At 41.2% G+C, this 12,184-nt stretch overlaps 1 protein-coding gene across 1 annotated transcript; it reads right to left on the reverse strand.

Annotated features, from left to right (window-relative positions):
* Positions 1–1,983: 1,983 nt before the first annotated feature.
* Positions 1,984–8,429, reverse strand: gja4 (gap junction protein alpha 4). Its single transcript, XM_080485716.1, has 2 exons — positions 8,195–8,429; positions 1,984–5,505 (listed from the first exon to the last, which is right to left on the reverse strand). Exon 2 carries the CDS (start codon positions 5,494–5,496, stop codon positions 4,384–4,386), a length of 1,113 nt encoding a protein of 370 aa, XP_080341842.1. The 5' UTR covers positions 5,497–5,505; positions 8,195–8,429; the 3' UTR covers positions 1,984–4,383.
* Positions 8,430–12,184: the final 3,755 nt, after the last annotated feature.

The raw sequence follows: 12,184 nt of genomic DNA on the forward strand, positions 1-12,184 counted from the left end.
TTCCAATGACATCCGAATAAAGATTCATTGCATAACTTCTGTGACCTTTTCCACCCTGTGCCTGCTATTTTAAGCCCTGCTGGTCCCTTGTTTATCTATGTGGATGTGAAAGTTAGAGTTTTATGAAGCCAGGGACATGATGGTCATTCTGGGCTTCTTGCGGGTGTGCGAGTGCCATGTCTGCTGGTTCAGGGTGCTTCCTCAAGATATGCAGGGCTTTCAGCTGTACAGCTGACAGGAAGTATGACCACAAATCACTCTGTTTGGGCCAGAGGCCACTGCTAAGAAACCTGATTTTAGGGTTAATAATGGTACTTTTGGGTTTAACTGTGGTTTTACTCAAGATTGGGACGGAGGCTCATTTCTCACCTGACATACGTCAATACTGTCATTTGACCGTGAGAGGAAGCACGAAAGTCCCGCTCTGGAAAAGGGATCAATGCACATCGGTACGTTTGGTAAATCGCTTCATAGTTCATGAGGGATCCCACAGAGATCAATGAGGGCAACTCAGTTCATAGACCTTTGGACTCCTTCAGCTTCTCATTTCTTTTGTATGAGAAATATTGATTTTCACATGGGGAATGACTTATCTGTGTCGTATTCTTGGTTCACCAGTTTGACATGCCGAGTCCTGCAGATTGTACATGAGGCTTCTTATTGCAGCTTGCTAGTACCTCAGTGGAGGACCAATCAGCTTTTTGTTTTTTTCCTGTTTTACTATTTTTAAAAATATATCTAATCTAGAATGCCAGTATCATCCTAAAACAGTGCAGACTGTCCAACCTTTCCAAAAGGGCGGCAAGACCTCCCGAGTTAAAGATTCTATAACTATAATTAAAAGCCTGTATTGCTGTACTGTAATTGAAGTGTATAACAGAGCCAGTTTCAGTGTTAACTCATTTGCATTTTCCCCTCTTCAGCAAAGTGTGCTTATCGTAGCTTGGTAACATCAGCATAATTTAGCCAAATTCAGCATGATAAGGACTGTTAGTGGGGTTAAACATTAAATGCAGACAACTTGCTTATCATTATCATCAACAGCACTGCTAGGAAGGTCAGTGGGGTCACCATGGACCTTATGTTGGGAAACTTGCTACCGAGTGTTTACTATTCTTGATGGAATGATGATAGACAGACAGACTCCAGCTTTGAATCCAGTTCCAAAATTGTATTGGTTTTCATGAACTATATATTAGTTTAATTCTATATCTATTGCTTTTGTATAGATTTTTTTTTTTTGTAATTTAAAAATTGCGACTGACCCCTCTCAAAAGAATTGTTAACACACACAATAATGGCTTAACATTGCTGCCATTGCATTCTATCAGTATATTAATTAAACAAGACACATCAGTTAGATTCAGACCTCATCATCTTACAATGAAGAAGTACTGGAAATCTAGGAATAATTGTAAATAGCAACGCTTGACATGCCAAAGCTGTGGCTATGATGCCATGAGCTTGGATTGCATTCAATTTCCTTGTGTTGTGATGTGTTTAGTTTTGGGACTAATTGGGTGGCCTGCAGAGTTAATGGCTGTCATGTGACTGCTTATCACAGATTATCAGACTAGCCACGGGACAAAAGATTTTTTTGGAGGCCGACAAAGTTGTTCGGCTTGGCTCACAGTGAGGCTGAAAATTTTAAAGTGCTTTCAGAGGTTGGTGCCTGGCATAGCAATAAGAGGCTCCCAACAGGAGAGTTGCCTCTGGGCATGACAGTTGGCCTTTTATTAGGCTTGCTGGAGCCCTCAGGGTACTCCGCGGATCCTCAAACTTCACAGTAACATCTTAAAAACATTGTCCATCTCTGCATGCACACTCAATTACCAAACGTCAAGAATGCCTTTCTTTGTGTCAGATCAGCAGCATGCTGAGGAAATGCATCAGCAGTGACTCCAACAATCTCAGGAAACACTGTCAGAATGGCATCTAATCCCAGAGGTTGACTGTAAAACCCACACCGATAGTACTGCTCTTCCCAGCTAATGAGGCTCGTTCACTTTATTTTCACAGCTTTATACAAACAAATATCTCCATTGTTGCGCTTTTACAGGAACATCCTCCCAAGAAACTGTTTAATTGTTCTGATTATGGGAAATTCTCAAGACATAAATAATAGGTAATCAAACCTATGAATAAGAGGACACTTTATTATTGTCAGATTGTCCTGACAAAGGAGCAGGCTTTAAATGTCTCTCCCCAGTAGGTAAAGCCCTCTGAGTGAAAATGGCTGGTCGAGCAGCAAATAACCTGCACTGGCTGTTGGCTTCATCTGGTAGTTTTACATGTGCTTCACCGACCAGGAGGTGACGGTTTAGTCCAGGGAAAGAATAAAGCAGGGCCTTGAGCTTGTCCGGAACGACTGGCTATAAGGAAGAGATGTGAAAAGGGAGCCCCGCCGTTCCGTTTTGCCGGCTCCGGTTGGCAGCCGAGGGCCGATATGGGTCGCCCTGTGCAATCTGTTCCGTGACCCCCTGGCTTATTGTGAAAACACGGACACGAACAATCACATGGACACATGCACGCAAACACAGGCTGTGATAACAAGACTGCACCAGAATGCCAGCCAAGTTTCGTGGGCAGGCACCAACCTGGGCAGCTTCAGCGAGCGATTTTTGGATTATTTTCCCAACAGTTTCTGCCAATTTACTCTCAACACAGACCTCCAATAAAACCACCTTCGACTTTAACGGCTGTGAAATAGCCTTTCCTATTATTAAATTACTCAAATGTTTTTCAGCTGCTCGGTACCGTTCACGTTTGACCTCACACACAGTTCATACTCTTTCTGGATTGTCAGCCTGTCTCACTTATACTTCCCATTAACCTCCTTTCCTGCCATAGATAACTGCTTATCATCATGGAGACAGTTCAGTAAATTGCTGGAAGTGAACCACAAGGCTGCGGAGCGCTGCAGCTACATCTCTAAAAAAGACATGTGACCACATTCTTTGGGAGCCTGAGCGAGCACCTCTGTTGAGGCTGCGCATTTCTGGATTTGATCAATTTCTCTACACAAAAACAGCATTAACAAGCCAGGACCCTCCAGGGGATATAAAAGAGAGCCAAACACAAAGTGCTGCTCCACCTTATATGAACTTTCACTGACGTAAATGATGCTTGTGTTCCCCTTATTTCCCAGATATATAGGTTTGTAAAAAGAACTCCAAACATTTAATCAGTTACTTTCCTCTTTTTTCCCCTCAGCAGGGTACACTTGTAATAATACTTTCACTTCAGGACATAGACGCAGTACTCACTTCAGTCTAACTCATTGGAATAAAGTCGTAATGCACACAAAGAATACATATAATTAAACAGAAGTCTTTGTATTTCAAACACTGCCATCATTATTTCCATGTACTTTGAAGTTTATTTTCCATAAAATAATAAATACCACCATTTTAAGTTTCTACACAATAACTGAAACATTAAATACAGTAATACCCGAATCTGTACATTTATGTACCGCTTTCAGTCCATTTTATTGTGCAAAGCATCTTTTCTGTTCCGTCTCTGCCTCACTGAATCGTTTGGGTTTCAAACTGGATGCATGCATTATTCAGTGGGCAGTGTGCGCAGCGGCCCTCATCCTCTTTCTTCAAAGTAACAATAATACAGTTACCGGCAATTGGTAAGTTGTGTTCGTCTCCACAATTCCCATGCTTCATTTCCCCCCTTCGTTCATCCTGACCTTCCCTGTCAACATCCCCACTGTGAGTGACCAGGACTCACTGGGTGAAAGGCGAAAAGTATATTGTGTGTGTGCATGCATGCATGCCTGCATCCGCACAGCCATTATCCCCCCGGGACCAGAGCGGGATCCCGAAACCAGTTCATTGCATGCTGGAAAGAGCCACTGGGAGAAAGGATGCGGGTGGGGGGGGGCTTTATGTAACTTCAGGGGTTACAGTGCAAATCTCAGGGGAATATGCTTTAATCTGACTGCTCACATCCCTCAAAATACACACATACACAGAAAAAGCCTTCGAAGATTGCCGCACCCGCTGCAGGTTTCTGTATTTGTATTTCTCCGCTGTCATATCCAGCACTGAAACCATTAAATGTAACATGAAGGCATCTCATGACTTTAATCTCTTCTCATCACGGAGTCTCATTTTCGCTGCCTTTGGGGAGAGTCCTTCCAAATGTTTCATTTTGAATGGATCCATTTATGTGGTGAATGTCTGCTTGAACGTCTGTCTGCCTCTGAGGCATCTGGTTCACAGCACCATAGTTGTTCTCCTCTTTCTCTTCCATGTAAGGGCTCACCCTGTCCTCCTGATAGTCAAGTGTCATGTGCAGGATGGTATTTAGAAGAAGAAAAAAAAAAAAGGAAAACTGAAAAAAGAGAGTTTTCACAGAAGAAGCAACACATCAAACATAATGTTTCTGTTTTGAGTGCCCTTTATAGGCAGCTTTTGTATTTTTCCCAACATGGCGTGCATGTTTCTTATAATGTATCCGAGGTGAATGTGTAGTCCTCATAGCTCCCATGTAGTTCACATAAGTGGGAAGGAAGTCACTGACCTCTATTCCCATATCTCCGTAGCTCTCGCAGGGATTGGGATAGCAAGGAACGTCACTCTGCACGGGCAGGCTAATATGGCTGCCTTCTTTATAGGTATGCGTCGTCTCCGTTTGGAGCTCCCGGGCTTCCTGTCGGCCTGGAGCCTGTTCGACCCGAGAGAAATAGTCCTGCTGCTCGATACGGTAGCGTTTCTCCAGCCGATGGGAGATGGCGAGCTGGAGCAGGTGGAGGAGCTCGACAAGGTTGAGAAGAAGGGAGATGATGGCGATGACCTGAGTGTAGATGGTGAAGATGGTCTTCTCCGTGGGCCGTGAGACAAAACAGTCCACTGTATGAGGACAAGGGAACCCTGTGCACTCAAACTTTGCTGCGATGAAGAAACCGCCATAAAGGAACCAAAGCCCAAGAATGAAGCCGACCTCCAGAAAGACTTTTAGGAAGATGCTGAACGCGTACGCACCCAGCAGCCTGCCTTTCAGTTTAGGGACCTCAGGAGGAGGCTTGTCTGATTTTTTGTCTTTCTCACTACCTCTTTCTTTCTCCTTCCCATCTTCCTTATCTTTATTCTCCTTGACGTCATCCCTTTGTATAACAATGCCGTCATTGTTACTCCTACCACCCTGCTCATCCTCCTCTCTTTTCGTGGCCTTCCCGGTGATTATCGCCACATATCCAAAGTAGAAGATGGTTGGCGTTGAGACAAAAATGACCTGGAGGACAAAGTAGCGGAAGTGGGATATGGGGAAGGCTCTGTCGTAGCACACGGCGGTGCAGCCAGGCTGGCGGGTGTTGCAGACAAAGTCGGCCTGTTCGTCATCCCACGCCGATTCAGCGGCGGTCCCCAGTACCAGCATGCGAAACAGGAAGAGTACGGTGAGCCAGACGCGGCCGACGGCTGTTGAGTACTCCTGGCCCTCCTCCAGCAGGTGCTCCAGAAAGGACCAGTCAGCTCTGGACATCCTCTGCTCCTGAGATGAAACGAGATGGGAAAATGTAGGATATGAAGAGTTGAGCTACGGCAGAGTCACAGAATTTCAGTTTACAGATTAACCAGAAGAGACATGAACGCAGTTTTACAGTCAACAGATTGCAGTTGGAGGTTGGAGCACATCATGCCACCATCTCTCGTGACAGTCGTCCCACAAACGCTTCCTCTGATGTCAAGGAGGAAAATTAAACATTCAACATTTAGATAGCATTGGTCACAGTCTCACGAACCGTTAAAAAAAAAAAAAAAAGTGTTTCTTCTGGTACAAGTTAGATGCATGCAACTCGCTGCGTCTTGTTTGGTCGAGTGGTCGCTCTAAATCGGAAGGTTGCGGGTTCAATTCTCCATTTTCCCTTACACATCTGCATCTCCACACTTTGCTCCCAATGGATGAACTGAGCGCCTTGCATGGAAGATACCTCCATTAATGTGTGAATGTGATGAACAGTGTAAAACACGTGTGTGGAAAAATGCTACACAAGTGAATATAATTCAATTTAATATAAAATATCTAGTAAGTCTTTATATAATATAATACTAGATTGTATAAAACTACATCCATGATATTCCTTGGATTGAATTTCCTGTAAAAGACCAAACGAAAACATTAAAAACTTGTGCTTCCTTACATCTACAACAGAGCTGGACATCCTAATCATAAGGCCCTGACTATCAATTGGTATCTCACAAAATGAGTGTATGTGTTAGTGGGGGGAAAAAAAGATGGAATTAGTAAATCACAGTGGGAAAAACAATGAAAAAATATTATTTCTAATTCAATTATTTATTGAAATCAAGTCAACTTATTTCTCAACCCTCACTTGTAGCGCTAACTTTTCATGTGGCCCTTCGGGAAAAAGTACTTTCCCATCCCTGATCTACAATCTACAATTGTTTGTTTTACATCGAGGATAGTTTGCAAACGTGCCTAAAACACAAATATATTTAGAAATCGGTTTTAACCGTGTTCAAAACCCTGCTGATTGGGAACAAATGTAACCGAAGCTCCACCAAAAGAGCTCCCTCTTCAAATCTCCTCTTTAAAACTCTCTGCAGTTTGTTTAAAGTGTAAACTGCTGTGTCAATTACCCAATTATGTCTGTCAGCAGTCGTAGTCGTAGGTGTTAGACCGGTTATATATTTTGACCATCTCTGTCTTTACAGTGACACTGCTGAGCAGATTGGTTTGAATGTGCCTAAGTGGTGTACTTTGGTTCAATTATAAACTTTTCATAGAAGCTAATGCAAAAGTAAATGCTTCTATAAGCAAGAAACGTGCTGAGTTACTCCAAATATTTCTCTATAATGGTGTCTTTTATTTCTTCTTTTTACTGAGGAACACGTGTATCTGGCTAAAGCCCCCTCGTCTTATTTCTTCCATGAGCTCACACTCTTGTTAAGGTGGGCTCCAACTCCTCATCATTAAGAAGCGAAAAGCACCCCCTACCCATACACTGAAGTGAACTGAAACGCAAACATATGGCCTTAATTTAACATTTATACATACACTGGAGTGAGCCAGTCCAAAAGAGGCCTCTCACACTTATACAGCTGCATTAAATACACTTATTCAGGTTTGATTATACAATTACAGATTATGCTGCGTTGTTGGTTTGGTGTATTATCTTGTGCGACAGAGTGAGTTAGTTGGAAATGATGAATGACACAGTCGGTGGCTGGTCGTCAAGCCGGCACGCACACACACATCTGAATAAACATCCTGTGTGGGAGAGTTCAGGCCCCACAGTGACACTTTGTGTATTTGTTTAGACTTTTCGTGTTGTTCTGTTATTTCTTCCCTTCTGGGAGAAAATAAATAAATAAATAAGGCTCCCAGCGGTGAATTTACAAACTCCCCTAACAGGATGAGACAAGACAATCAGGGACTCTGGCTCTGCGTTGGAGGCACAAGGGTCAAAACTGAGTTTATATGCATTCAGGATTCAGGTATTATCTTCTGGATTACTTTTATCTCTACAAAACATGAAGCAAAATCCCAACAAAGTCACTTAAATAGGAATAAAAAGCATGAAACAGAAGTTCAGACGGGTTCTGTCAGTATACAATGAAGCAAGGCATCACAGCCAGGATCACAAGCACTGTTCACAAGTCCACGTTTAAAGTCATGTTTATTACCGTTTTAGTAGAGGGAAGCACGGACTTAAAAGAACAAGTGAGCCAAACTGACATCACATAAAAAGTGAGGAAAGTTTTCTCCGATGGTTTAATTATTTGCTGTAAAGATGCTTCTTCACAGAAACTGGCCTGTTTATTTGCTTTTTAACTGGTGCCCCATTAAGAACGAGAAAGATTTCTTTCATTGCTTTAACCCAATAAAGAGTTACCAAACACCAATTGCCTTACCTTTGTGCTCCATTAAGAAGCAAAAAAAAAAAAAAAAAAAAAGTGTTTTAAAGAGGTGTTAGTGAAGTTATTTAAAAATGTTCTGAATGAACTGTGAAACGTTTGATTGGATAAAACAGAGCAGCAATAGAAAAGAAACGACTAAACAAACGTGAAAAGTTTTCCTCAGTATTGACTCAGGATAAGTTCCGTCGGTGGATTTTATATCAACCCCTTTCAGTTCACGTCTAACAAACTGCAGGAACACGTTCCTGTGTGTTCCTACCGGGGGAAAGTATCTGTTAGTAGATTTGTTAGATCCTTACCTTTCTCTCTCGTGAAGGTGGGTTTGTCTCCTGATTATCTTATTACTAATCTCAGCAAGTCTCTGTCCGCACTGCCTGTCAGCTCCGCTCTCTGTGCGCAACGCTGCTCCACTTGGTTCGTCTTTGCCTCTTTTTCTTTTTTTTTTTTTCTTTCTTTTTTTTTTTTTTTAAAGAATCGTTGCAATCGGAAAAAGTTGGGAGAACTTTCCCATGCCTGCTTCTCTGACCCTCCCTCAGGAACTGCGTCCGGGAAATGGGATGGATCAACTCAGAGCGCCTGTTCCTCACCGCGCTCCGCCGGTCGGGCTTGCACTTTGCGCAAAGAGCGCCAATTTGTATTAATTGTACGGAGTTTGTAGCTGCTTATGAAGGTCCGTCGAAAGGAAATCAAAGCATGAATAGATAATAGATTGCAAGCACAGACATAGTTTTCAATCCCTTATTTTTTTCATTTGATAAATGTCATGATTACCAGAATATTTTGGTTATTTCAGGTTTTTAGTGAATCATTACACAGAAAAAAGCAAAACATGTGCATTTCTGTCTATTAAAGACATAGCTTTTCAATTATAACCCACTCTTTTACCATCAAATTTTTATGCATGATATAATTTCCTTTTGTTTCCTGCAAAATATATAGATTTTTTTTTTTTCCTAAAAAGAAATTCAATACTTCAAAACGCTCAAATTGTGCACGCTGGATTATCACAATACACAGAGAGAACGTGTAGTTTTCCATTAAGCCACATTATGGCGCCACTCTCCTTATTTCTAAGAGGTACACGACTCACCCGTCACAGAATTCCCACGATCATGTGAATCACATTGAGTCAGTCGCAGTATTTGATTTGTGTGGTTCGGATGCATATCACCAGTCACTGCGTCATTGTGCTTCTCTTCCCGGTGAATGAAATAATCAAGTTTGTATACTCTCATGTAGAATATATTCTACTCAAAGTAGCTCAAGTCAACTCTTATTTTACTCTAAGATTTAAAAAAAAAAAGTCTGTATTAACTGTCAAGAGGTGAAAATTAACATGTTCTCAAGTACAACTACTGTGACGTTGTTATATTCAAAAACGTGTCAGTAAGAGTAAGTACAGAGTACTTCTCTCAAACACTACTCGGTTTAATCCTTGTATTTGAAAAAAGAAAAAGAAAAAAGGAGATCACATTTATGCTTTCAGTTAAAGGCAGGAACAGACATTTGAGGACTGCCAGCACCATCAAATATCAGCAGAGTTGGAAAAAGTAATGAAGGTTTCTACTCATGTAGAATTATTGTTACACGAAAGTAGAAGTAGTTTATACTCAAAAATGACTTATTTACCCATTTAAAACCACACATATAATTTGATAGCATTGTCGGCATTCATCTGATGCAACTAAGAGAAAAATATTTATACCCATAGAACATTACTCAGACAAACAATCCAGTACTAATATATTTTTAAATCACGCAATGATAGAGTGATTTAGGCATAAAGCAAGAAAGTCATTTTTTGGCGACAAAAGTTAAAATCAAAAGGTCTGAATAGATTATTCAAATTGTGGTTGTGGCCAGGAGCAGTTTATAACTTTAAATGGAGCAAAAACATTACATTGTGTGAATTGTACTTAAATATAAGTCAGACTACATACTTCGAAAAACAAACCCTGAAAGCGCAAGTGAATTAGATATGTTATTTACAGTGATTTTAGTATTTCCTAAATGTATTACTCCTCTTAAAATGAGAAGTAATAATGTGAGTAAAACACACATCAAACGATACATTTTGCCGTCTTGTTTCTACAAAAGCAGTAATATGATATGACACAGATGAGGGTCAATGTCCATCGGAGTGGTTTTCTTTAGGTTATTTTGAGTATCTTGACTCTCCAGTTTTGATTTAGATTATAATCTGAGTTGAAATTACTTCTGATTGCGAGGCTGTGCTTGTGTGTGGAGTTGTGGATGGGTTGTGCTGTGGATTATACAAACCTAATAATGTCCATAATATTGTCCGGACCTAAATGTCCATCCAGGATCCTGGACAGGGCTTTCTGTGTAGCGTTTGCTTTTTCTCTCTGTGGTAGTACGAGTTCCTCCCAAAGTCCTACAACACGGGTTGGGGTGTATTTGGTGATGTAAACTGGTGACCTGTCCAGAGTCTGCCTCCCCTGCCTTTGAGTCAGTTTGGGTTCAGCTTCATCCCATAAATGACTAAACTGCAGGATAAAGACATGCGTTTAAGTTACACTGAGGTTTAGAATGAGGTTGGTCGAGCTAATACATATATCTTGCTTAATTAAATTCCAGAGATGTAGAAATGAACGAATTGTGACGCCTTATCAAGTCATGTATGCGTTGGGTTGTGTTTGACTCTTCTCAAACTGCATGATGTTTGACCCCACAACCCCTGCTCCTCTAATGCATATGCATTAAAGGGTTAATATATGGTTGTAAGGCTCACAAGTACTCTTATGTTTAAGAGGACTTGTGACGTGTGTGCTTTGCATGTGGGTGTTGGCAAACCCACCCTGTGGTTTTTCACTGGTTAGTCTTATATCTGATGCACACAGCGCTCTGCAGTGAGAGCGGCTCGCTCAGTTTCAGTGTTCGTTGGAAAATCTGTGGGCTGACTTCATTTCTTTTGTTTGTTTCCAGTTAAGTCTCAGACAGCAGGCTGGCAGTGCACAGACTTTGTTTGCAGATGTGCAGCGAGAGTGAACTTAAACAACCCCAAGATGTCGCTGTGATTCAGACTGTCTGTTCCCCAGTGGAACTCGTAATAGAAATATTGTGATACCTTGGGGCAATATACTGAATAAAAAAGAAATCTTCTTCCTTTTTTTTTCATAACAGGCCTGTTTCACTGTGATATGCAAATGGATTCGATGTGAAATGAAAGGTTATTTGTAGTTTACATGTCATATCTTTAGTCAGTTTTTAAAACAATTGAAGCTACACACTCCATTAAACCCGAAGGCTTTCTCATGTCTCCAGAAATTAAAAGCAGCGATTTATTCTAAAACTGTTCCGTCTATTCAACTATATTTACTCAAAATCAAATCATATTGCATTATTTCCAAATGAGACCTCTAAATGAACATTGAATAAAGTGATCAGATTGATGTGCGGGTTTATATCTTCCACAAATATCTGATTCGGCTTGTGGAGCAATCCCATAATACTTTGCACTGTGCTATTGGCTGTTTGGGACATTTGCATGTGATGCCACATCCAGATTTACTCACCAGAATAAAAGATTGATTCGCTATGTAGATTAGTCATGCTTGTTGTGTTGTTATTCAAACTACTACACTGAAGATCAGAGTATGATCACAGTGCAGAGACCAGAATGGAGTATTATTTGTTTATATATTTATTTATATTGATATGGCTGCGCCGTTTCCTGTGCTGTTTACATTGAATTTGAATTTGATCAATCATAAACAGGGTTACACCAACTAGATTTTAATTGGATCGTGCCAATCTGATCAGAAAGGAGTGTTTACATGATGCGATTCGAATCAGATTGGTGTTTAATCGGATTAGCTGTAATCCACGTGTACTGTACTGCACCAGCTCGCACATCACGTAGTGTGCATCCGTCCAGATATTTGGTCATTGAGGTTATGACGTCCTGGTGACACATTTAGTCAAGGTAAGATTATTATTATTATTTTTATTTTTATTTTTTTCCCCCCAGAAACCATTTCCTTACAGTGCAGACTTCATCATACCCCAATATGTACTGAGAATATGAGATGAGATGGGGAGGCCGGGTCAATCTACACGCCTGCTGCACAGAGCAGACTGTTATAAAAAGCCTGTTAAATTGACAGTGAATCATCCTGACAGATCAGCGTCTTGCTCTTTTCTTTGGTCATTACATCTGCGGGTGAATGGCGAGGAGGGAAGTGAGGACAGCCGACGGAGTGTAATGGAACGGTTTCCATTTATGAGCTGTGTTATGCCTTCCTGTGCTCAGCGTGTCCCTCCTCACT

This window comes from Lipophrys pholis (genome assembly GCF_963383615.2).
Source record: "Lipophrys pholis genome assembly, chromosome: 17".
Classification (NCBI taxonomy): Eukaryota; Metazoa; Chordata; class Actinopteri; order Blenniiformes; family Blenniidae; genus Lipophrys; species Lipophrys pholis.